This window comes from Leucoraja erinacea, chromosome 18, assembly GCF_028641065.1.
Source record: "Leucoraja erinacea ecotype New England chromosome 18, Leri_hhj_1, whole genome shotgun sequence".
NCBI lineage: Eukaryota > Metazoa > Chordata > Chondrichthyes > Rajiformes > Rajidae > Leucoraja > Leucoraja erinaceus.
In genome coordinates, this window is record NC_073394.1 from 38833833 (window position 1) to 38859046 (window position 25214).

The window sequence follows — 25214 nt, forward strand, 5'->3', positions numbered from 1 at the left end:
AAAACCTGTTTATCTGTAACTGTTCCCATTTCTAATGAAAGATCTTTGTAGGAAGGAACTGCAGATATTGGTTACATTGAAGACACAAAATGCTGGAGTAACTCAGTGGGACAGGCAGCATCTGTGGAGAAAAGGAACAGGTGACTTTTTGGGTCGAAACCCTTCTTCAGACTGAAGAATGATCTCAATCTTAAACGTCACCAATTCCTTCAATCTAGAGATGCTGCCTGACCCGCTGAGTTACTCCAGCGTTTTGTGTCTATCCTTGGTTTAAACCAGCATCTGCAGTTCCTTCCTACACCAATCATTTTTCACCAGATTTGCTGCCCGACCCGCTGAGTTACTCCAACATTTTGTGTCACTCTTTGCGTAAATGTTGTGTTTTTTCTCCACTGCGATCAGACTTTTCAGATATTGAGACTAAAAGTTGCAAGACAAGTTCCAGAACGTGGTGACTTCCTGCATGTTTTTCTAGAAAAGGATCTTCAAATCGCCCCACTCCTTTACCTGTGTGTGGTTGCGCTGATCTACGGTAAGATTAAACTGCAGCGTGTACTGAACGGGCTTTTCAAATATCTCAGCACTTACGACAATACTAATTTGAAGAAGGACATCCTTGTGATTGAGACAGTGCAGCGTAGGTTCACGAGATTGATCCCTGGGATGGCGGGACTGTCATATGAGGAAAGACTGAAAAGACTAGGCTTGTGTTCACTGGAGTTTAGGATGAGGGGAAAAACATATAAACATATAAAATTATAAAAGGACTGGACAAGCTAGATGCAGGAAAAATGTTCCCAATGTTGGGCGAGTCCAGAACCAGGGGCCACAGTCTTAGAATAAAGGGGAGGTCATTTAAGACTGAGGTGAGAAAAAACTTTTTCACCCAGAGTTATGAATTTATGGAATTCCCTGCCACAGAGGGCAGTGGAGGCCAAGTCACTGGATGGATTTTAGAGAGTTAGATAGAGCTCTAAGGGCTAGTGGAGTCAAAGAATATTGGGAGAAGGCAGGCAAGGGTTATTGATAGGAGACGATCAGCCATGATCGCAATGAATGGCGGTGCTGGCTCGAAGGGCCGAATGGCCTCCTCCTGCACTTATTTTCTATGGATCTATATTTCTATGTAATAATTAACTAAACTAAACTGATATCGGCTGATTAAATGTTTCCAAAGTTGTGCACTTATTCAGACAAGCACCCATAGTCAGGATTGAGCCCAGGTCTCTGGCGCTGTAAGGCAGCAACTCTAATGCTGCACACCATGCCGTCTAACTTGTGTTGCCAATTTCAGGTCGATATGAACTCGGACTCTAAGATCCCTCGATACCATAATGCTATTAAGGGTTTTGCCATTATCTGTCCATTTTCCCCTTACAGTTAATCTCCCAAAGTGCACCAAAAAGTTGATATCCATCCTTCAGCTTTTATTATTTTTATCCACATCCTATGAACACAAAGCATTTTAGTATTTAATTAATTTTAAGCCTGATATTAGTGTAAAATGAAAGAACTAGATAAAGTGGTTATGTGGAGGATGTTTCCAGTGGTGGGGGAGTCTAAACTCCATGGCCATAACCTCAGAATAAAAGTACGTACCTTTAGAAAGGAGATGAGGAGGAATTTCTTTAGTCAGAGGGTGGCGATTCTGTGGAATTTTTTGCATGTGGAGGCCAAGTCATTGGGTATTTTTAAAGCAGAGATCGATAGGTTCTTGATTAGTAATGGTGTCAAAGGTTATGGGGTGAAGGCAGGAGAATGGGATTGAGAAGGAAAGAGAGATCAGCCATGATTGAATGGCGGAATAGACTTGATAGGCCGAATGGCCTAATTGTGCTCCTATGTTGTGGTTTTATGGTCTAAAATCATGCAAAACAGACCTGATCTGTACAAGTTAAAAATATCAGGTTTTATGACTGGAGATCACTGAACGTATCCAACACACACTGGGATGAGGATTTTATTTAACCTTGTGTCTTCAGGTTAAAATATATTAAATTCAGACATGATGAACTGTGTTAGCATATCAATGTATATTCAATGACACTAATTTGAGGAATCGGATTATGGAATATACAAATGTAAAACCAAACCCCAGATGAGACTCGTTCACCATGGAAACTTATCTTTATAGAAAAATTGTGTTCATATTAAGGATTTTGCCTGCTGGAGACAATTTATTTAACCAGCAGTGGAGGGCTCAACATTCAATACTCCAACAGTATGGGCCGCTTATTCTTTGAGCTGAGTTTTATCATCAACTATTAAAACAGTTAGTTTAAACTTTGTTACTGGGTATAATTGAGTGTGACGTCATACAGCATGTACAAGAGAACACAGGGTGATTATGGACAGAAAGTTGTCAACACTGCCCAGTCCATCACTGGTACTGACCTCCCCACCATTGAAGGGATTTACCAGAGTTGCTGCCTTAAAAAGGCAATCAGCATCATCAGGGACCCACACCATCCTGGCCACACACTCATTTCACCCCTGCCATCAGGAAGAAGGTACAGGAGCCTGAAAACTGTAACATCCAGGTTCAGGAACAGCTTCTTCCCTACAGCTATCAGGCTATTAATCATAACAACTTCAAATAAGCTCTGAACTATAATAGACTATTATTGTTATTATTGCACTATTATTGTTTTTTTATTTATTTTATATGTACGCATGTGTGTGTGTGTGTGTCTGTGTGTATCTATATATGTGTGTGTGTCTGTGTGTGTGTATGTATATATATATATATATATATATGTATATATACATGTATGTGTGTATATACATATCTAATATACACACACATTTTGCATCTATATGTGTGTGTGTGTGTCTGTGTGTGTGTGTGTATATACGTATTTTTATGTGTGTGTATGTGTGCATATGTACATATATAATATGTGGGTACTATATGTGGGTTTGTGTATATATACACACACTGAAGTCATTTTCTCTTTTTTTTATATTTTTTACTGTGTAATATGTTTTCACATTCTGTTGTGCTGCTGCGAGTAAGAATCTCATTGTTCAATTTGGGACTAACGACAATAAAACACTTTTGGCTCTTAAAACAGAACACTGGACTACAATTCTACAGCGTTTCACAAGCATGTTAGTGATGACTTGATTTGCTTCTCATACCAATTGGACAATCTTCTGGCAATTAATTGCTCAGAATTATTTGTTCAGAACAAATATTGATTTTTCATTGAAAGATTTAATGTCAACATAGCAAAAGGAGTAATTGCTCCAATTGCTGAAGAAGGGTCTCAACCCAAAACATCACCTATCCCTTCGCTCCATAGATGCTGCCTCACCCGCTGAGTTTCTCCAGGATTTTTGTCTACCTTTAATTGCTCCACTAATTCCTTTGCAGAAAACTACAGACTGATGAAGTGATGGAATGGTTCAATAGGTCAGTGATGATTTGTTAGTCACATGTGCAACCGCATAGTGAGATTCTTGTGTCATATAATACACATGCGGGTGCCGCCATGTTTTGGTGCCATTATTCAAAGCCCAAAGACCAGTCGGCCAACTTGCCTCTGAGCGATGTTGGAAGATTGTGTCTTGTTTAGTTCCAGAGAAACAACGTGGAGAATTGTGGATAGACACAAAATGCTGGAGCAACTCAGCGAGACAGGCAGCATCTCTGGAGAGAAGGAATGGGTGACATTTCGGGAAGAGACCCTTCCTCAGACTGTGGAACCGTGGAACTGGTAAAAGGACTAGGGTGGAGGAGGGAGGGGGAGTGGAGAAGAGTGTATGATTCTTTCTCTTGACATCTCACCTTCCCTGGCCAACAATGGATCTAGCAGGTGCTGCCTGAGGTTATTTGTGGCTGGCCCTGACTGGTCCTGGTCTTATCTCACCTCCCTGCCCCCACTCCCTACTTTCAGTCTGAAGAAGGATCCCGACCCGGAAAGCCACCCATCCTTTATTTTCGGGAGATGCTGTCGGGCCCTTTCAGTTACTGCAGCACTTTGTGTCTATCGATAAGCAGTGGGACTGTATGTTGTGGGATAATCCATCTCCATTTTGGTTATCAGATGTCAAACTCAGTTCACAAAGATGGAAGTGGAATAAAAGTGAAACTAAAATGTCCATTTTCCATCACGGCCGACCACAATGGGGCGGCGGGTAGAACTGCTACCTTAGAGCGCCAGAGACCCGGGTTGGATCCACACCTCGAGTGCTGTCTGTTTGTGGAGTTTGTACATTCTCCTTCAGACCATGAGGGGTTCCTCCAGGTACTCCAGTTTCCTCCAGTTTGTTGCGGGTTTGTAGGTTAAATGGCCCTCTGTAAATTGCCTCTAATGTGTAGGGAGTGGATGAGAAAGCGGGATACCATAGAACTGGTGTGAACGAGTGAGATGTGGGTCGGAATGGACTCAGTGGGTCGAAGGGCCTGTTTCCATGCTGTGTCTGTCAGTCGATCAATCAATCAATCCATCAATCAATCATCCCATGCTTATAAATGCTGATATCTCAGCAGTAGGCCAGCAGATTAAAGGCTGAACAACTGCCTGTCCAAAAGCCAGCACAATAATTGTTCACAGGACAGAGCATTCCTGCGTGCGTTCTAATGTGTAACCAACAGCCATCTGTCCCAGTGAAACAATGCCACAGACGGCACTGTGAAGACACAAAACATGTGTGAATAATCCCTGGATTAGTGACTGCCAAAACTGGCAAAGCAACAGAGTGAGTCTAGATCTCAGACATGAGCCCCAAGTCCCAGTCACAACCAAGCAAATCCCCATCTTCACCTCAAGTTAACAACGGTTAGAATGGCAGGTGATGCCTCCCAGTCTTTAGAAACTTTTTCGACGTTAGGGATACAGCTCGGAAACAGGCCCTTCAGCCCAACTGGTCCAACCCTAACCGGCCTATCCATATACTAGCCCTATCCTAAGCACTCGGGACAATTTACATATTTTTTTAAACTTAAGCCAATGAACCTATAAACCTGGAAGTCTTTGGAGTGAGGAACCTTCCAGAAGGAAACCTACACGGTCACAGGGAGAACGTACAAACTCCACACAGACAGCACCCCTAGTCAGGATCAAACCTGGGTCTCTGGCGTTGTGAGGCAGCAGCTGTACCGCTGCGCCACCGTGCCGCACAGTGGCTGATGCTCGCAGTTGTTTTGATGAATGCTCTTTGGTGATTTGGTGGTTGCAAAATATTCAAGATTAAGTCGCAAGTCAGGAAATGTGACTGAAACTCCTGTACTGTTTATATCTGTATAATATCTGTACTAATATCTGTTTTGTAACTGTTATTTCAGACTAAAAGACATAGTGGTGTCACACCTTAATTTCCAGTAACACCTTCATCCATGCATTGCCACCTCTGCATTTGACTATGCTGCCACAAGCCTGGCCAGCCTTGCTCCCTCACTTGCAACTCTGCTGGCTGAGTCCTAGCTAGCACCATCCAACACACTCTTTACATGTACTCACTAATCTACACTAGCACAAGATTAAACAATGCCTCAACTTCTTCATCCTTGTTTTCAAAACTGCCTGTGTGGAGTTGGCACGTTCTCCCTGTGTCCGCGTGTGTTTCCTCCAGGAGCTTCGGTTTTCTCCCACATCCCAAAGACGTGCAGGTTTGTAGATTAATTGGCTTCTGTAAACTGTCCCTGGTCTGTAGGAAGTGGATAAGAAAGTGTGATAACATAGAAATACTGTGAACGGGTGATCTATGGTCAATATGGACTCGCTGGGCCAAAGGGCCTGTTTCCATGCTGTATCTCTAAACATTCAACTTCAATGTCAAAATTTAGTCTCGTTCAATATAACACTGGGAATTATTCAGAGTTTGATATCAGCTCACAGCCACACAGTCCAATTTCTTGAACATCAATGATGTAACCAAACTTGTCAGTGAAGAACATTGTGTGGGAAGGAACTGCAGATGCTGGTTTAAACCGAAGATAGACATGAAATGCCTGACTAACTCAGCGGGTCAGACAGCATCTCTGGACAAAAGGAATAGGTGACATTTCAAGTCTAGACCCTTCTTCAGACTTTGTCGGTGAAGAAGTTGTATGGCTGACTGCACTAAACCCACAAACTAATTAGACAAATTGTGTAAATTCAATAATCTTTGGTTAAATGTCAAGCAGGACTAATAATACTTTATCAAGAAGTCAGTTTGAAAAAGGGTCTTGTTCCCAAACATCACCCATTCATATTAAGCAGAGCTGCTCCTTGACCCGCTGAGTTAGTCCTTGCATCATTTTTGCTAAACCAGCATCTGCAGTTCCTTGTGTCTACACCAGATTAACGAGAGTTGGTCAAGCTGAAATCTCCTGGATATCAGACATCTCAACTCTGATTAGAAAGACTGGTAATGAATGAAATAAAACTGGCTGTTAGACCACCCAGTGATATGAGAAAGGCACCCTCCAACAGATCAGTATAAGTACGAGCCATAATCTGCAGGAATTAACCAGGGAATAGAAACATAGCTATTAAAATTGCTTTGCCACCCTGACTTAGAAGTGGCGTTAACGTTGAGATGAGATGGGGGTGTAGAAAGAGATTTGACAAGGAGTGGATGGGTGGGAGTCTGTCACAACAGAAGTCTCATGTACGAAGTACAAAACTCACTGACACAACAATTTACATATTTCGAGGGCTGAAAATCAATGATATCATTTTCAAAAAAACAGAATTAACATAAAATAAAACAGATTTTGCAGAATATTCTGCCAACCCCAATCTCCAAATTACACAATGATCTAGTATATAGATATTCGACTCTCTGGAAAAAGCCTAAAGCAAAAACAAAATTTTGGTTTTAATTACACAGCTTGAACAGACTCTGTTATTTCATTATGTATAATATACCTTACTACTAAATTCAAATAATAGATCTCTAGGCTATAATTAGACAGAACTGAGATTTAACAAAGGAGCCTTAATAATGTAATTGAACCGTATCGCATATAACTATACACTTACATTAAAAAGGTACGATCACTGCTCACAATGTAACCACTCTTTAGGTACAGGTATAATTCATTGAAAGTAGACAAATTGTTGGTACCAAACTTGATCTTAGCACAAATCTTTCACCTTTGCTCAGGATGCTCATATCTATTGAAAGGCCATCTTGATTGCATTGAAGATAGAGACAAAATGCTGGAGGAACTCAGTGGGACAGGCACATCTCTGGAGAGAAGGAGTGGGTGACATTTCAGGTCAAGACCCATCTTCAGACTGCCTAAAGACGGGTCTCGACCTGAAACGTCACCCATTCCTTCTCTAATCCCGACCCGAACCATCACCCATTCCTTCTCTTCAGAGATGCTGCCTGTCCCGCTGAGTACCTCCAGCACTTTGTGTCTATCTTCGGTTTAAACCAGCATCTGCAGTTCCTTCCTATTGCATTTCTAGTTTAGTCTAGTTTAGAGATACAGCATGAAAACACACAAGCCCACGCTGACCATTGATCACCCGTTCACACTAGTGAAGTGGTCTGAGATAAAAACTGGATAGTATGTGTCGGAAAGAAATGCAGATACTGGTTTACACTGTAATGCTGGAGTAACTCAATGGGTCAGGCAGCATTTCTGGTGAAAAGGAATAGGTGACGTTTCAAATCGGGATTCTTCTGTTTTCGACTGAAGTCTTGAATCTGAAGAAAGATCTCGAACCAAAATATCACCTATTACTTTTCTCCAGAGATGTTGCCTGACCCACTGAGTTACTCCAGCAATTTGTGTCTATCTACTAGATAGTATGGTGTGGGAAGGGACTGCAGTGCTAGTTTAAACTGAAGATAAGACACATAAAGCTAGAGTAACGCAATGGGTGAGACAGCATCTCTGGAGAAAAGGAATAGCTGACGTTACGCGTTGAGTCTGAAGAAAGGGCTCGACCCGAAACGTCACCAATTTGTTCTCTCCAGAGATACTGCCTGGCCCGCTGAGTTACTATAGCTTTTTGTGTCTTTGCTGGATTGTATGGTCCTGATATTGAGACCATGTCATGTTGCTGGTAGTCGAATCTGTGGGAATAACTTTCTCGATTAGACAGAAATCTCCAAAGGGTCATGGGTGTTGCATGGAGACTTGGGAATACTGAATAACAGCCTCGCTATTTCAGAACATAGTTATTTGTCCAAAACGCAACCTTGCCTCTGGAGTGGACCTAATTAAATGTTATGACAATTTCATGAGCATTTGCCGGCACTGGGCCTCTACTCACTGGAGTTCAGAAGAATGAGGAGAACCTCATTGAAACATACATGATAGTGAAAGGCTTAGAAACAGTGGATGTGGAGAGGATGTTTCCACTCTTGGGAGGGTCTAGGACTAGAGGTCATAGCCTCAGAATCAAAGGGCGTTCTTTTCGGAAGGAGATGAGGAGGAATTTCTTTAGTCAGGGGGTGGTGAATCTGTGGATTTCATTGCCACAGAAGGCTGTGGAGGCAGTCAGAAGATATATTTAAGGCAGTGATAGATAGATTCTTGATTAGTACGGTTGTCAGGGGATATGGGGAGAAGGCAGGAACGGGGTACAGCTTGTGGATGATCAGCCATGATCACATTGAATGGCGATGCTGGCTCGAAGGGCCAAATGGCCTACTCCTGCACCTACTCTCTATGTATCTATGTATCTATGTAATGGGGTTGAGAGGGAGGGATAGACCAGCCGTGATTGAATGCGGAGTAGACTTGATGGGCCGAATGACCTAATTCTGCCCCTATTACTTATGAACATGAACTGCAGATGCTGGCTTATACCAAAGATAGACAAAAAGTGCTGGAGCAACTCAGTAGGTCAGGCAGTATCTTTGGAGAAAGAGAATGGGTGATGTTTTGGGTCAGGGCCCCTCTTCAGACATATATGAATTTGATGACAATCCAGTAATTTTAGTCTTATTTCAGATTCTTTAATTAACTACAAAGTTTCTCATCTGCCACAGAGTATTTGCTGGCATGTTCCTAGAGCTTTCACTCAGATCACTGACGCGTTCTGTAATATCATTTCTAAGTTTATCCTCCGCATAAGGTATAACAAATGCATTAGAGCACTCAATCAATAGCGACAGACCTGAAATGTTTTTAAAAGCCCAGAGCGATGGATTGATTGTGTAACTAATTGATTAACCAACAGTGGCTGAGCTCGGGATCGGACTGTCTGAAGGGGCTGGTGTGGAGGCAGCAATCATGTTGCTTTTGAAAAATACTCGGAAGCACATTGGCCTTCATCAGTCAGAGTATTGAGTATAGAGGTTGGGGGGTCATGTTGCAGTTGTATAAGACGTTGGTGAGGCCGCATTTAGAGTATTGTGTTCACTTCTGGGCACCATATCATAGGAAAGATGTTGTCAAGCTGGAAAGAGTACAGAGAAGATTTACGAGGGTGTTGCAAGGACTAGAGGGTCTGCGCTAGATAAATATAACACAAAGACATAAGCATTATGATTTCAGAATATATAAAACACTACAGCCCACAATGTCTGTGCTGAATATGATGTCAAAACAACATCTATCTGCATATAATCCATATCCCTCCATTCTTTGTATATCCATGTAACTATCCTAAAGTCTGCAGAAGAGATGTCCAGAATCTCTTGCCCAGAGTAGGGGAATCAAGGACCAGAGGACATAGGTTTAAAGTGGGGGAGAAGATTTAATAGGAATATAAGGGGTAACTTTTTCACACAAAGGGTGGTGGGTGTATGGAACAAGCTACCAGAGGAGGTAGTTGAGACAGGGACTATCCCATCATTTAATAAACAGTTAGACATGTGCATGGATAGGACAGGTTTGGAGGTATATGGACTAAACAGGTGGGACTAATGTAGCTGGGACATGTTGGCCGGTGTGGGCAAGTTGGGCTGAAGGGCCTGTTTCCACACTGTATCACTCTGTGACTCTATTGCACTCAACAAGGCTAGAGACCAAAAGTGGGGGTGGACAGTATGTATCTTCTGTATAAATCAGCATCTGCAGTTCCTTCCTCCATGGTGGGGGAGTGGATTCATCCAGGAAGGAACTGCAGATGCTGGTTTACACCAAAGATAGACACAAAATGCTGGAGTAACTCAGCGGGACAGGCAGCATCTCTGCAGAAAAGGAAAGGGTGACGTTTCGGGTTGAGACCCTTCTTCAGACAGTCGTACTGCTTAGGAATGACAGGGCAAAATGTGCAAAATGGGTTCACCCTGTACTGTTCATCAGATGTACAAGATTCTATTCTCAAAAGAGTTAACACACACCATGTGATTTAATACAAAGTAGATGTATGTAGAATATTGCCATTATTGGTGATATTATTGATTAGTTTAAAATGTTGCTCTTGGAATTAGTCAAACGTCCAGCACAGGAGAAATCTTTTCCTCAGTTGGAAACAGCTACAAGAGATGCTGCCAGAACGATATCTTCTTTTGTTAGTGTGTAGGAAAGAACTGCGGATACTGACTTAAACCAATGATAGACACAAAAAGCTGGAGTAACTCAGCGGGTCAGACAGCATCTCCGACTCGACTGGCCCACTGAGTTACTCCAGCAGTTTGTTTCTATCTTAGAAACATAGAAATTAGGTGCAGGAGTAGGCCATTCGGCCCTGCGAGCCTGCACCGCCATTCAATATGATCATGGCTGATCATCCAACTCAGTATCCCGTACCTGCCTTCTCTCCATACCCCCTGATTCCCTTAGCACAAGGGCCACATCTAACTCCCTCTTAAATATAGCCAATGAACTGGCCTCAACTACCTTCTGTGGCAGAGAGTTCCAGAGATTCACCACTCTCTGTGTGAAAAAAGTTCTTCTCATCTCGGTTTTAAGGTCCCCTTATCCTTAAGCTGTGACTGGACTTCCCCAACATCGGGAACAATCTTCCTGCATCTAGCCTGTCCAACCCCTTAAGAATTTTGTAAGTTTCTATAAGATCCCCTCTCAATCTCCTAAATTCTAGAGAGTATAAACCAAGTCTATCCAGTCTTTCTTCATAGACAGTCCTGACATCCCAGGAATCAGTCTGGGATCAATCTTCTTTCGTTAACTTCATTCTCATGTTTACATTTCACTTTAAATAGAACTGCCTGACCTTGGGTGCTATCTGTGGGTGTGGAGTTTGCACGTTCTCCCTGTGACCGCGTGGGTTTCCTCCGGGTGCTCCCGTTTCCTCCCACGTCCCAAAGAGATGGTGGGTTGCAGGTTAATTGGCCCTCTGTAAATTGTCTCCTCGTGCGAGGGGAGTGGACGAGAGAGTGGGATGTTGTCCTTCGTAAATTGTACAAGATGTGCACTATTTACAAATCGTAATGGACTTGAATTCTCTGGAAGGAACACACTAGTCGAGATGTAAAACTCAATGCAGTTCTATTACAGTGATATGTAGAAAGGAAAATAAAGGCAACACAACTAGAATGGCTATTTGGCAGAGCTTCATAAATATCACTTTGTGCCTTTCATGATAAAGAGAGCCTTAAGTGAGCATTGCACTTGGTATCCCAGTCTGCTACATTTTGTGATAAGAGATAATGGAGAGGCTTTATGTTTAGTCACCATTCAATCTAACGAGCCTTGTGCAAGATGTACAGTGGTCAGGAGCATTCACAAAGTAACAACAGCCAACCTGATGAATTAGTGTTGGAAAGGTTTAAGGCCACTGCTGGAAAGAAAGAACCTCTTTGTCCTGCCTCCCTTTGTCGCCAAAGGTAAAAAGCAAGTTGCTTAGCAACCTTTCCCATAAGTGAAATGTGTTTTATTCAGAGCTTTCATTGCTTTCCGTTTTTGAAGATCCAAATGTCTCTCTTCAGCGATGTTTCCATGCATTTCGGGAAGCCATTAAGCTGTATTAAACGTGGCAATGTCAAAAGACAGTGCCCTGTGTTGTCACCTTCTGCTTTTATCCTGGTGGCAGACTTTCAGCACTTGTGCTGGTGGATTGGGCTCTGGACTCAAGTGCTATGCATCTGCGGCCATAGGCTCTTCTATATCTGGCATCATCTTTGGGAGGTTGCAGCTATTGCACCTGGCAGGAGTTAGGTCGGAGGGCTCCTGATCCAAAACTTTAGTGGTGTCTTGCATGCAGGCTCTGTTGGCAACTTGAGTACAATTGCTAATTGGCGATGGTATAGCGATACTCTACTGGACTGGTTGAAAGATAAAGAATTTTACTGTGCATTTCCACTTCATCCATGTGACAGTAAAGCACCATTGAGAAAACATCATGAGAGGCATCGGTAGGGTAGACAGTCAGAACCTTTTCCCCACGATGACAAGTAAAAGAATTAGAGGGCATCGCTTTAAGTTGAGAGGGGAAACATTTAAAGGATAAATGTTTATTTTACACAGAGGGTGGTGGGTGCCTGGAACGCGCTGCCGGGGGTGGTGGTTGAGGTAGATTTGAGTCTGGTGACACCTGGTGGCAACCCAAGGGCACAACGACCCATCGGCTCTAGAGGGCGGCGTCTTTGTGTGGGAGGCGCTAGTCACAGGGTCGGTACCTGAGTTGTTATTTAAGGCCGGGCAACGCCCGTGTCCGGGGAGGAGCAGGGGAGATTAAACACGTCTAGTGCACACAAATCGTTTCCGACTAGTTTTAGGCTGGACTCCTGTGAGCCCCCACTACAATAGAGGCTTTTGAGAGACTTTTGGATAGTCAAGTCAAGTGAGTTTATTGTCATGTGTCCCCGATAGGACAATTAAATTCTTGCTTTGCTTCAGCACACAGAACATAGTAGACATTTAATACAAAACAGATCAGTGTGTCCATATGCCATAATATAAATATATACACACATGAATAAATAAACTGATAAAGTGCAAATAACAGATAATGGGTTATTAATAATCAGAGTTTTGTCCGAGCCAGGTTTAATAGCCTGATGGCTGTGGGGAAGTATCTATTCCTGAACCTGGTCGTTGCAGCCTTCAGGCTCCTGTACCTTCTACCTAAAGTTAGCAGGGAGATGAGTGTGTGGCCAGAATGGTGTGGGTCCTTGATGATACTGCCAGCCTTTTTGAGGCAGCAACTGCGATAGATCCCCTCGATGGAAGGAAGGTCAGAGCCGATGATGGACTGGGCAGTGTTTACTACTTTTTGTAGTCTTTTCCGCTCCAGGGCGCACAAGTTGCCGAACCAAGCCACGATGCAACCGGTCAGCATGCTCTCTACTGTGCACTTGTAGAAGTTAGAGAGAGTCCTCCTTTACGGCATTTCGTTTGGACCTCCAGGGGTCCAAATGACAAATAAATTGATTCTGATTCTGATTCTGAAACCGACTCCCCGTAATTTTTTCAGGAAGTAGAGGCGCTGATGAGCTTTCTTCATAATTGCATTAGTGTTCTCGGACCAGGAAAGATCTTCAGAGATGTCCACGCCCAGGAATTTGAAGCTCTTGACCCTTTCAACCATATAAACGGGGCTGTGGGTCCCCATCCTACTCCTTCCAAAGTCCACAATCAGTTCCTTGGTTTTGCTGGTGTTGAGGGCTAGGTTATTGCGCTGGCACCATATGGACAATTGCTTGATCTCTCTTCTATACTCCGACTCATCCCCCTCAGTGATACATCCCCCAACAGTGGTGTCGTCAGCGAACTTGATAATGGAGTTCGCACTGTGACCGGCTACGCAGTCATGAGTATAGAGTGAGTACATGAGCACATGGATAGCACATGGATATGCAGGGAATGGAGGGATATGGATTTGATACAGGCAGGTGTTGGTTTTGATATCATATTCTGCACATTGTGGGCCAAAGGGCCTGTTCTTGTGCTGTGCTGTTTTATGTTTTCTGAAATAATTAATGCTAATGTCTTTGTGCTACAGTTATTTAGTTGGGTGGGGGGGTGGAGAGAGTCAACAACTTCAAGTTCCTGGGCGTGCATATCTCCGAAGATCTATCCTGGACCCAGCACATGGATGCAATCATAAAGTAAGGCCATCAACGCCTCTACTTCCTTGGAAGGTTGAGATTAGTATGTTGACAAATATTCTCTTAAACTTAAACTAGGTACGTTAGAGAGAATATTGACGGGTGCAGCAAGACCTGGTTCAGCAACTCGAAAGCCCAGCAATGATGGAGATTACAAAGTGTTGGACACGGCCAGGTCCATCTCGGGTACTAATCTCTCGGTCGGCATGGGTAAGTGGGCCGAAGGACCTGTTTGCGTGCTATGTGAGTCCATGACTATCACTTACTCTGCCAGAAATGTGCAGTTCTGTGCGATGGCGCAGGAGAAACAATGACATTTAATGATAGTGGGCTGCAGGGGATGGGACCGCATCCATATCGGTGACAGACAAAGGCAACGTTGTGCGGCACTCGTGCGGTCTGGCTGAATTGAGAAGGGTCTCTCAGAGACTATATTGCAACAAGGCTGCCTTTCTATATTTGCATCTGTTTCTCCGAGATTAATAGATTTTCACTTGGCAATTAAAGATGGATCTTGCGACCCTCAATTCCCAGTGCTCAGATTAGGAGCTGCACCTTGCACAACAGGAGAATGATATAAAAGAACGAGTGTAGCTATTGTCTGGTGAGTTAGGTTGAGATCTAATTATTACCGCATTCTCAAAATCTGTGCCCTCAGACTATGGAAGAAATCAGACTCATTATCAGGTAGTCACAGATAAGTATCTCCTCTGAGGATTACTGAATCAATGACTCTCACAGGCAAGGCATGGATGAACGCAGTTGACTAGTTCACCCTAATTCATCCCATCCAAAAACCAGACGCAGCTGTTCCTCAAATGGCTCCATTGTTCAGTTCCTATGATCATCTTGTCCCAGAAGTCGACACAAGGAACTGCTGATGCCGGTTTACAAAAAAATTCACAAAGCGCTGGAGTAACTCATTGGGTCAGGCAGCATCTCTGGAAAACATGGACAGGTGATGTTTGAGATCATAGGAAGAAGGGTCCTGACCCACAATGTCATCTATCCATGTTTAGTTTTGTTTAGCTTAGTTTAGAGATACAGCATGGAAACAGGCCCTTCGGATCACCGAGTCTGCACCGGCCAACAACATTAACACTATCCTACACACAATGAGGCCAATTTACATTTATACCAGGCCAGTTAACCTGTGCGCCTTTGGAGAGTGGGAGGAAACCAAAGATATCGGAAAAAAACCCACACAGGACACTGGGGGAACGTACAAACTCCGTACAGACAGCACCTGTATTCGGGATCGTACCTAGGTCTCTGGCGCTGTGAGGCAGCAACTCTACCGCTGCGCCACTGTGCCGCCCTCCAGAGATGTTGTCCGGAAACGCTGTGTTTTTTTTTTGGTAAACCAGCATCTGCAGTTCATTATTTCCAAATTAATTCATCGGATTGGCAGAGCTTGCCTTTGTGTTCTTCTTTGATTTTGCCCAGGAAGTCAATTCAATTATTGAGTGAATAAATTTAGGCGCAGGTCCTATTTGCTTTTCGCTACCAGAATCCCAGTGCCCAGGTGCTGCTCATTGCTGTGGCTTCTGAAGTTTGACTTGACACCATTCGACCCACCACCTCATTAATTCCTTGCTGGGGAAGTTTGCTGACATTTTTACTCTCAGCACTCACTGTAAGCCCTGATGCATAAATATATACTCCAATGTTTCTTGAACTCAATGAGGCAGATTTGCCCACGGGAACAGGCCCTTTGTCCCACAATTGCTGTGCCATACACGACGCTGTTAAACTAATCTCTAGTGCTTGCACATGATGCATATCCCTGCATTCATAGAGGCATAGTGTGATGCAGTGTGGAAACAGGCCCTTCTGCCCACCTTGCCCACTCCGACCAACAATGTCCCAGCTACACTTGTGCCACTTGCCTGTATTTGGTCCATATCCCTCCAAACCTGTCCTATCCATGTACCTGTCCAACTGTTTCTTAAATGTTGGGATAGTCCCAGCCTCAACGGCCTCCTCTGGCAGCTTATTCCATACACCCACCACCCTTTGTGTGAAAATGTTATCCTTCAGATTCCTATTAAATCTTTTCCCCTTCACCTTTAACCTATGTCCTCTGGTCCTCGATTTCCCTACTCTGTGCAAGAAATTCTGTGCATTTACCCGATCTATTCCTCTCGTGATTTTATACACCTCTATAAGATTCCCCCTCATCCTCCTGTGCTCCAAGTAATACACAGCCTACTCAACCTGTCCCTATAGCTATCGGTGACACCCGCACGTCCACCAGAAGCGATAAAGGCCCGGAGGAAATTGGCTCCCAGCAACGGTTGGACCACGTCCGCGATGGTAGAAGTCCAGGAATATGGGCGGGAGTCAAAGATGAGGGAAAGAGTCCACGTGCCATACATGCCGATGGTGCTACTGTTGACGGCGGTCAGCTTACCGGCACCGGTATCCAGTCCAGTCGGGGGAAGGATGTTCACGGTGGCCCCGGAGTCCACTAGGAAACAAAGTCATGAATGGCAGTCCCGAGCGTAGAGGCGGTGATTCTGGCCGATCACGATAGCCTCTACTGATGATCGACCGAGGCATTTCCCGCAAACGAGCAGGGGGCGCGGCATCATCGTGCCTCGGCACCCCAGCGTTGGTGGTAGTAGCACCGCTGGCGCCTACCCCAGTCTCCGGCGGATGGTTGCAGCGCGGCGACGGCAGCGGATGGTTAGATGTTTCTGCGAGGCTGCTGGTGCATGGACGTGGGCACCCGATTGATGGGCGAGCTGGGCGAGCCACAGTTCTTCGGCCGGTTCGGCAAGCTGCAGGGGGTCGGCGAAGTCTGACCTCGAACATCAGGCAGGGTCGGTGGCCGTCCAACAGAGCGAGCATCTCGCTCATGAGTGCGGACAGCTTCCGATCGCCGAGGCCGTCCATGTGGAGCAGGCGGGCGGCGCGATCGCGGCGGCTGAGCCAAAAAGTGCAGAGCAGCAGCGCCTTGATGCCCTCGTACTTGCCAATTACTGGAGGATCGTGCAGGTAGGGCAGCAACCGGGTGGCCGTTTCTTGGCTAGGCGCTCCGACCACGTAGAGATATCGGGTGGCATCTGTGACGCTATTTTGGAGGTGGAATTGGGTGTCAATGTGGGTGAACCACACTTGAGGCTGCTTCGCCCAGAAAACAGGCAGTTTCAGGCCCACGGTGTTTTGCTGGTGAAGCTGGGCGTCGGGGTTAGCGGCGGCTTGCATGATCAAAGTCCAAATAAATGATCGGACTGACGGGGTCACCAGTTTGGCGAGTCGAGACGATCGAGTAAAGTAAAATTCTTTATTTTTCACGATAATACAGCGATTTACTCGAACGAGTTTTAAACAGCCAAATTAACGAGGCTCCTTCGACCAGGGTGGAGCTTGAATGGATGCTTTACCAAAAGCCCGCGAAAATACTCCCGCCATCACGTGACGGCGCCAGCCAATAGCGAGGGTTTGTGATTCCCCAGGCCACCACTAGGTGCCGCTACAAGCTCGCACCCTCTAGTCCAGGCGACATCCTCGTAAATCTTCTCTGAACCCTTTCAAACGTGACATTATCTTTCCTATATCATGGTGCCCAGAACTGAACACAATACTCTAAATGTGGCCTCACGGACATCTTATACAACTGCAACATGACCTCCCAACTTCTATACGCTGATTCGAACTGTGAGTTTGATGAGATCATTTGTAGCTGTGTACGTCATGTAGAATGTAGAAGGAAAAACGTTCCCGATGTTGGGTGAGTCCAGAACCAGGGGTCACAGTTTACGAATAAGGGGTAGGCCATTTACGACTGAGATGAGGAAAACCTTTTCACCCAGAGAGTTGTGAATCTGTGGAATTCTCTGCCACAGAAGGCAGTGGAGGCCAATTCACTGCATGTTTTCACGAGAGAGTTAGATATAGCTCTTAGGGCTAATGGAATCAAGGGATAGGGAGAGAAAGCATGAACAGGGTATTGATTTTGGATGAGCCTGGGATCTTTGGCTGAGGATCGCAGCCAGTGTTGGAGCTCCGACCACGGGGCCTGTGGACTTTAACACCATGAAGCAGCGGTCTCCGGTAAGAATTGACTGACTCGGGAGCTACATGTGTTCTGATTCATCGAGGCCGGAGCTTCGATCATCCCGACGACGGAGCTTCGATCATCCCGACGAGAGGGCTTGAACAGCGGAACGTCGGCAATGGGCCCCGTTCAAAGGCCCCGGACACGGGTAAAGAAAGGAGGAAGATGACTGAGCGGGGCAGCATCATTCACAGCGGGGAATGTTGATTCCACTGTGGTGGATGTTTATCTTAAACTTTATTTTATGTGCTGTGTGTCTTGTTGCTTTTTACTTAGTAGGGCTGTATGGTAACTCAAATTTCACTGTACCTTAAATGGCACTTGTGACAACTAAATTGAATCTTGATCTTGAATCTTGATCCTATTGGCTGGCGGTGCTAGCTTGAAGGGCTGAATGGCCTACTCCTGCACCTATATTTTATGTTTCTATGAACAGTACATCTCAGGAATAGGCCCTTCGGTTCACACTGTCTGTGTTGAACATGACACTAAAATAAATGTCTAAATGTTTAAATTTAGAAAAAATTAAGAGTGACATTGTTGAAATCTTGGTTAAATTTAATAGGACTTGGGGAAGCTTTATTCAATATTTTCACACAATATAAATTGTTCCCCCTCCAACCATTATAATAATTATTATACCTTTATACGGTGGAACGGACGGCGACAAACAGAGACCTAAATTGTTGAAATTCGCCGGTTCACATTTGTTCTATTCTATCCCACTTTCTCATCCACTCCCTAGACACGAGAGGCCAATTTACAGAGAGCCATTTAACTTACAAACCTGCATGTCTTTGTGATGTGGGAAGAAACCGGAGCACCTGGAAGAAACATGTGGTCACAGGGAGAACGTGTAAACTCTGCACAGACAGCACCCGAGATCAGGATCGAACCGGGATCTCTGGCGCTGTGAGGTTGCCAGAAGCTGTGCCACTTTACCGAATCATTATAATAACGTGACAGAACCGAGCAGCAAGACACAAATGTTGCTGCTGCGGCAGCCTACAAGAACTCCGTGATGGTCTGCAATGAGCAACAAATGCTTTGCCCTGAACATCACACTATGGCATTGCAGAAGCCATTGATTCCTATCTTATAGTCAGTCTCTCTTTACACGATCGGATACGATATGATGGTACTCTATTTATCCCAGGAGGGACATTGGTCCGCCAACAGTCATAAAACACAACAGTATGTAGCAATGTTACAACATTTTGAGATTTTAAAAATCAAGTCTGCAATTTATCCCATCAGATAAAGCATAAAAATAAGTTTAATTTGACACCTAATTCACTTTCATATCTTCAGTATTAAAAAAGTTATGGCCATTTTCATACTTGGATATTAGCATCTTGTTCCCTATTGCTTTTCCATTGACTTAACGGAAAAGCTGTGATCGAGGACAGTCAAAAGCCCATAACTTTCTTAAAAATCAAGAGAACTGAATGAAATTTTCAGCTATTATAGATTGAAGCATTCTGAATCAAATATAAACCATCTTACTTGGATGACCTGACATTAAAGAATATGATTAGTTAATTACCTAATTGTGAGAGGTACGGACAGGAGTTTCTGCGGCAACAGACGGGATTCGAGGATGGTGTGCTGCCTTCCTGGTGCCAGGATCCAGGATGTCACGGACAGAGTGCAGAAAATCCTCAAAGGGCGAAGGTGAACAGCCGGAAGTGGTAGTGCATGTCGGCACAAACGATGTTGGAAAGAAGGGGATGAATATTCTGCAGCGTGACTTTAGATAGCTCGGAAAAATGCTGAAAAGCAGGACCTCCAGGGTTGTTATCTCCAGTTTGCTTCCAGTTCCTCATGCTGGCGAGAGCAGGAACAGGGTGATACGGGACCTGAATGTGTGGCTGAGGAACTGGTGCACGGGCAGGGATTTAGATTCTTAGATCACTGGGATCTGTTTTGGGGTAAGGGGGAACTGTACAAAAGGGACGGATTGCATCTTAACAGGTGGGGAACCAGCATTCTGGCAGGCAGGTTTGCCACTGCTACACGGGTGGTTTTAAACTGAATAAGGGGGGTGGGGTGTCGAATGGGATAGTTGAGGATGGAGTTAAAGGGAAAGGGTTTCTTAAATGTGTGAGCGTAGAGACAGAGGGGTGTAAAATGAGGGTAGAAGCAATAGGTAGCAAGGTGAAAAGTAAAAGTGGCAGGCAGACAAATCCAGGTCAAAAATCAAAAAGGGCCACTTTTCAACATAATTGTATAAGGGGTAAGAGTGTTGTAAAAACAAGCCTGAAGGCTTTGTGTCTCAATGCAAGGAGCATTCGTAATAAGGTGGATGAGTTGAATGTGCAGATAGCTATTAATGACTATGATATAGTTCGGATCACGGAGACATGGCTCCAGGGTGACCAAGGCTGAGAGCTGAACATCCATGGATATTCAATATTCAGGAGGGATAGACAGAAAGGGAAAGGAGGTGGGGTAGCTTTGCTGGTTAGAGACTAGATTAACGCAATAGAAAGGAAGGACATTAGCTTGGAAGATGTGGATTCGATATGGGTAGAGCTGCAAAACACTAAAGGGCAGAAAACACTAGTGGGAGTTGTGTACAGGACACCTAACAGTAGTAGTGGAGTTGGGGATGGCATCAAACATGAAATTAGAAATGCGTGCAACAAAGGTAAAACAGTTATAATGGGTGACTTCAATCTACATATAGATTGGGTGAATCAAATTGGCAAGGGTGCTGAGGAACAGGATTTCTTGGAATGTATGCGGGATAGTTATCTAAATCAACATGTAGAGGAACCAACAAGAGAGCAGGCTATTCTAGATTGGGTATTGAGTAATGAGGAAGGGTTAGTTAGCAGTCTTGTTGTGCGTGGCCCCTTGGGCAATAGTGACCATAATTAGGTTGAGTTCTTCATTAGGATGGAGAGTGACATTGTTAATTCAGAAACAAGGGTCCTGAACTTAAAGAAAGGTAACTTTGAGGGTATGAGACGTGAATTGGCCAAGATAGACAATTGATTCTTAATGGGTTGACGGTGGATATGCAATGGAAGGCATTTAAAGACTGCATGGAACAACAACAATTGTTCATCCCAGTTTGGCAAAAAAATAAATCAGGGAAGGTAGTGCATCCGTGGATAACAAGGGAAATCAGGGATAGTATCAAAACAAAAGATGAAGCGTACAAATTAGCCAGAAAAAGCAGCCGACCAGAGGACTGGGAGAAATTCAGAGTCCAGCAGAGGAGGACAAAGGGCTTAATTAGGAAAGGGAAAATAGATTATGAAAGAAAACTGGCAGGGAACATAAAAACTGACTGTAAAAGCTTTTATAGATATGTGAAGAGAAAAAGATTAGTTAAAACAAATGTTGTGTCCCTTGCAGTCAGAAACAGGTGAATTGATCATGGAGAACAAGGACATAGCAGACCAATTGAATAACTACTTTGGTCCTGTCTTCACTAAGGAACACATAAATAATCTGCCGGAAATAGCAGGGGGCCAGGGGTCAAATGAGATGGAGGAACTGAGTGAAATCCAGGTTAGCCGGGAAGTGATGTTGGGTAAATTGAATGGATTAAAGGCCGATAAATCCCCAGGGCCAGATAGGCTGCATCCCAGAGTACTTAAGGAAGTAGCCCCAGAAATAGTGGATGCGTTAGTGATAATTTTTCAAAACTCTTTAGATTCTAGAGTAGTTCCTGAGGATTGTAGGGTAGCTAATGTAACCCCACTTTTTGAAAAGGGAGGGAGAGAGAAAACGGGGAATTACAGACCAGTTAGTCTAACGTCGGTAGTGGGGAAACTGCTAGAATCAGTTATTAAAGATGGGATAGCAGCACATTTGGAAAGTGGTGAAATCATTGGACAGTCAGCATGGATTTATGAAATGTAAATCATGTCTGACGAATCTTATAGAATTTTTCGAGGATGTAACTAGTAGAGTGGATAAGGGAGAACCAGTGGATGTGTTATATCTGGACTTTCAGAAGGCTTTCAACAAGGTCCCACATAAGAGATTAGTATACAAACTTAAAGCACACGGTGTTGGGGGTTCAGTATTGATGTGGATAGAGAACTGGCTGGCAGACAGGAAGCAAAGAGTAGGAGTAAACGGGTCCTTTTCATAATGGCAGGCAGTGACTGGTGGGGTACCGTAAGGCTCAGTGCTGGGACCCCAGCTATTTACGATATATATAATGATTTGGACAAGGGAATTGAATGCAACATCTCCAAGTTTGTGGATGACATGGAGCTGGGGGGCAGTGTTAGCTGTGTGGAGGATGCTAGGAGGCTGCAAGGTGACTTGGATAGGCTGGGTGAGTGGGCAAATGCATGGCAGATGCAGTATATTGTGCATAAATGTGAGTTATCCACTTTGGTGCAATAAATGTGAGGTTAGACAGTTTGGTGGCGATTAGGAAAAACAGGATACAACGAGTAGTACACCAGCCATTAAAAGTAGGCAAAGTGTTCAAGAAGGAACTGCAGATGCTGGAAGATCAAAGGTACGGCCCGATACGTCGCCTATTTTCTTCGCTCCATAGATGCTGCTGCACCCGCTGAGTTTCTCCAGCAATTTTGTGTACCATTAAAAGCAGGCATGCAGGTGCAGCAGGCAGTGAAGAAGGCGAATGGTATGTTAGCATTCATAGCAAAAGTATTTGAGTATAGGAGCAGGGAGGTTCTACTGCAGTTGTACAGGATCTTGGTGAGACCACACCTAGAGTATTGCGTACAGTTTTGGTCTCCTAATCTGAGGAAAGACATTATTGCCATAGAGGGAGTACAGAGAAGGTTCGCCAGACTGATTCCTGGGATGTCAGGACTTTCATATGAAGAAAGACTGGATAGACTTGGTTTGTTCTCGCTAGAATTTAGAAGATTGAGGGGGGATCTTACAGAAACTTACAAAATTCTTAAGGGGTTGGACAGGCTAGATGCAGGAAGATTGTTCCCGATGTTGGGGAAGTCCAGAACAAGTGGTCACAGTTTAAGGATAAGGGGGAAATCTTTTAGGACCGAGATGAGGAAAATATTTTTCACACAGAGAGTGGTGAATCTCTGGAATTCTGTGCCACAGAAGGTAGTTGAGGCCAGTTCATTGGCTATATTTAAGAGGGAGTTAGATGTGGCCCTTGTGGCTAAAGGGATTAGGGGGTATGGAGAGAAGGCAGGTACAGGATACTGTTGGATGATCAGCCATGATCATATTGAATGGCGGTGCAGGCTCGAAGGGCCGAATGGCCTACTCCTGCACCTATTATCTATGTTTCTATGTTTCTATGTAGTTAATTACAAAATTGACCGTTGTGACGGAAATAGTAATAAACACCCAGACTGCCTTGAAAATTCAAAAATGTGATATTCTCAAGATCAGAACTTTAATATTATATGCTGTCAACATTTCTAGCAATAGACCAAGTCTTTATCGAGAAGATCAGTTGCTAGCTGGTACATTGGCATATTATAAACAGTAGCATCTTCATACTCCTCAGATTGTAACCAATAAGCAACTCTGTACACCTTGTTTTTCCTCAACTTTTCAATTTGGGCATTGTAAACTACAAGTTTTTGCTCTTCAAACCACACATGACATGACTTTCTGCCTGTAGACAAAAGTGCTGGAGAAACTCAGCGGGTGCAGCGGCATCTATGGAGCGAAGGAAATAGGCAACGTTTCAGGCTGAAACCCTTCTTCCCATTACTTTTTGCCCACTACTTTCCCATTAAGAATGTCGTTAGATTCCATTTCTTAAGAAAAGTATATATTTTTTAAATAGCCTAAGTATCCAAATAATAAACTAATCCCATTCACACAAGAATTCACAACATGATTTTTAAATCTCACTGTCATGAATTTATATGCCAGAAGGAAGGAATTTAATGTTTAATTCCCATAAATTAATCTAGAAATATCCACTCAATATAATTAAAATTATTATTTTTCAGCACACTACATGGGACTAAAACTGATATTTAGTATAAAAATATTGACTATGGATAGACAATAACACACAATATAGACGATTTAGATGCTCTTGTGACATGATTGTCAAAAAAAAAGAGCGTTTAAATCATCTTGCGAGTGGGTTTTTCTGGAACGTGATCGAATGGAACGTTGCATTTTTTGGATGAATTTGAACTTCATATCGGCAGAAAAAACACTGCCGGTTCGTATGGGGCCCAAATCACATTTTCGCAACGTAAAATTAGATTAAAGCCATCCCAAGAAGCAAGATTATATGTAAAATATACGGCTTACCCTTTGTTTTGTCCCGTTCTTGCCACCCATCACGTTGTAGGCATTGAGGGAATTAGAAATCGCTTTTTATTTTAATCTAATTATTAAATTGTCTCGCGATTAAAAAAAAAAATTGGGAACAGAAATCGGATCGATTATTCTTCAGCAGCTAGCAGCCCGAGGAAGTCCGCCTCCGATAAGCAGTAGAAAACTAGATTTTAATCCCGCTCACCCCCCCCCCCTCAAATGCGCCAAAGTCGCGCACACGGCCAGTGGCAGAACTGCAGCGCCGCTGAAGGTAAGTTTCGTAACATCGCTACAGTATACATGAAACATGAAATCAAAGTGACGCGTGGTAAGGATTTGGAATGTGCAAAGATTGGGGAGTGGGGGGGGTGGGCCGTGGTGGAGGGATGTCAGACCACCCCACGCCAGAAGTGGGAGGAGTTGTACAGTTGATAGCCACAGGGAAGAAGGATCTCCTTTTTGCGTGCTGTGCTCAGGCGTGAAACTGGCAATAGGCACTGACTACTCACCAATGCAAATTTGTTTGCTTGTACATAGAGCTTCTGCACTTCCAGTTCTGTCACCACGGGGTCCTGGCCAGTGAAGGCTTTGTACATCTCCAGGTAGGATCGCAACCACTCCAGCTGCAGTTGCTGAGGTGGGTACATGCTGAAGTCCAATTCACTGACACCTGCGAAGAAAGAACCACCCTTTACCTTGCGGTCTGATAATCTACGACTCTGGCCCACACCACCCGGTCCACGCTGTCATTTCACTCCTGCCAACAGGAAGAAGGTATAGGAGCCTGAAAACTGTAACATCCAAGTTCTAGAGAGGCACTGTGGCGTAGCGGTAGAATTACAGCCTTACACTGCGAAAGACATGGGTTCCATCCTGACCACGGTTGCTGTTTGCTCCTCTCACACTCCAAAGACATACAGGTTTGTCAGTCAATTGGCTTCTGTAAACTGTTCCTTGTGTGCAGGGCATAACTAGTGTACGGGGTGAT

At 44.1% G+C, this 25214-nt stretch overlaps 1 protein-coding gene across 1 annotated transcript in view; it reads right to left on the reverse strand.

Annotated features, from left to right (window-relative positions):
* Positions 1-25214, reverse strand: part of LOC129705947 (ethanolamine kinase 1-like) — a 217703-nt gene that overhangs the window by 89255 nt on the left and 103234 nt on the right. The window contains exon 4 of the mRNA XM_055649882.1: positions 24736-24896. Coding sequence (XP_055505857.1) covers positions 24736-24896 — 161 coding nt within the window. The remainder of the gene's footprint in view (positions 1-24735; positions 24897-25214) is intronic.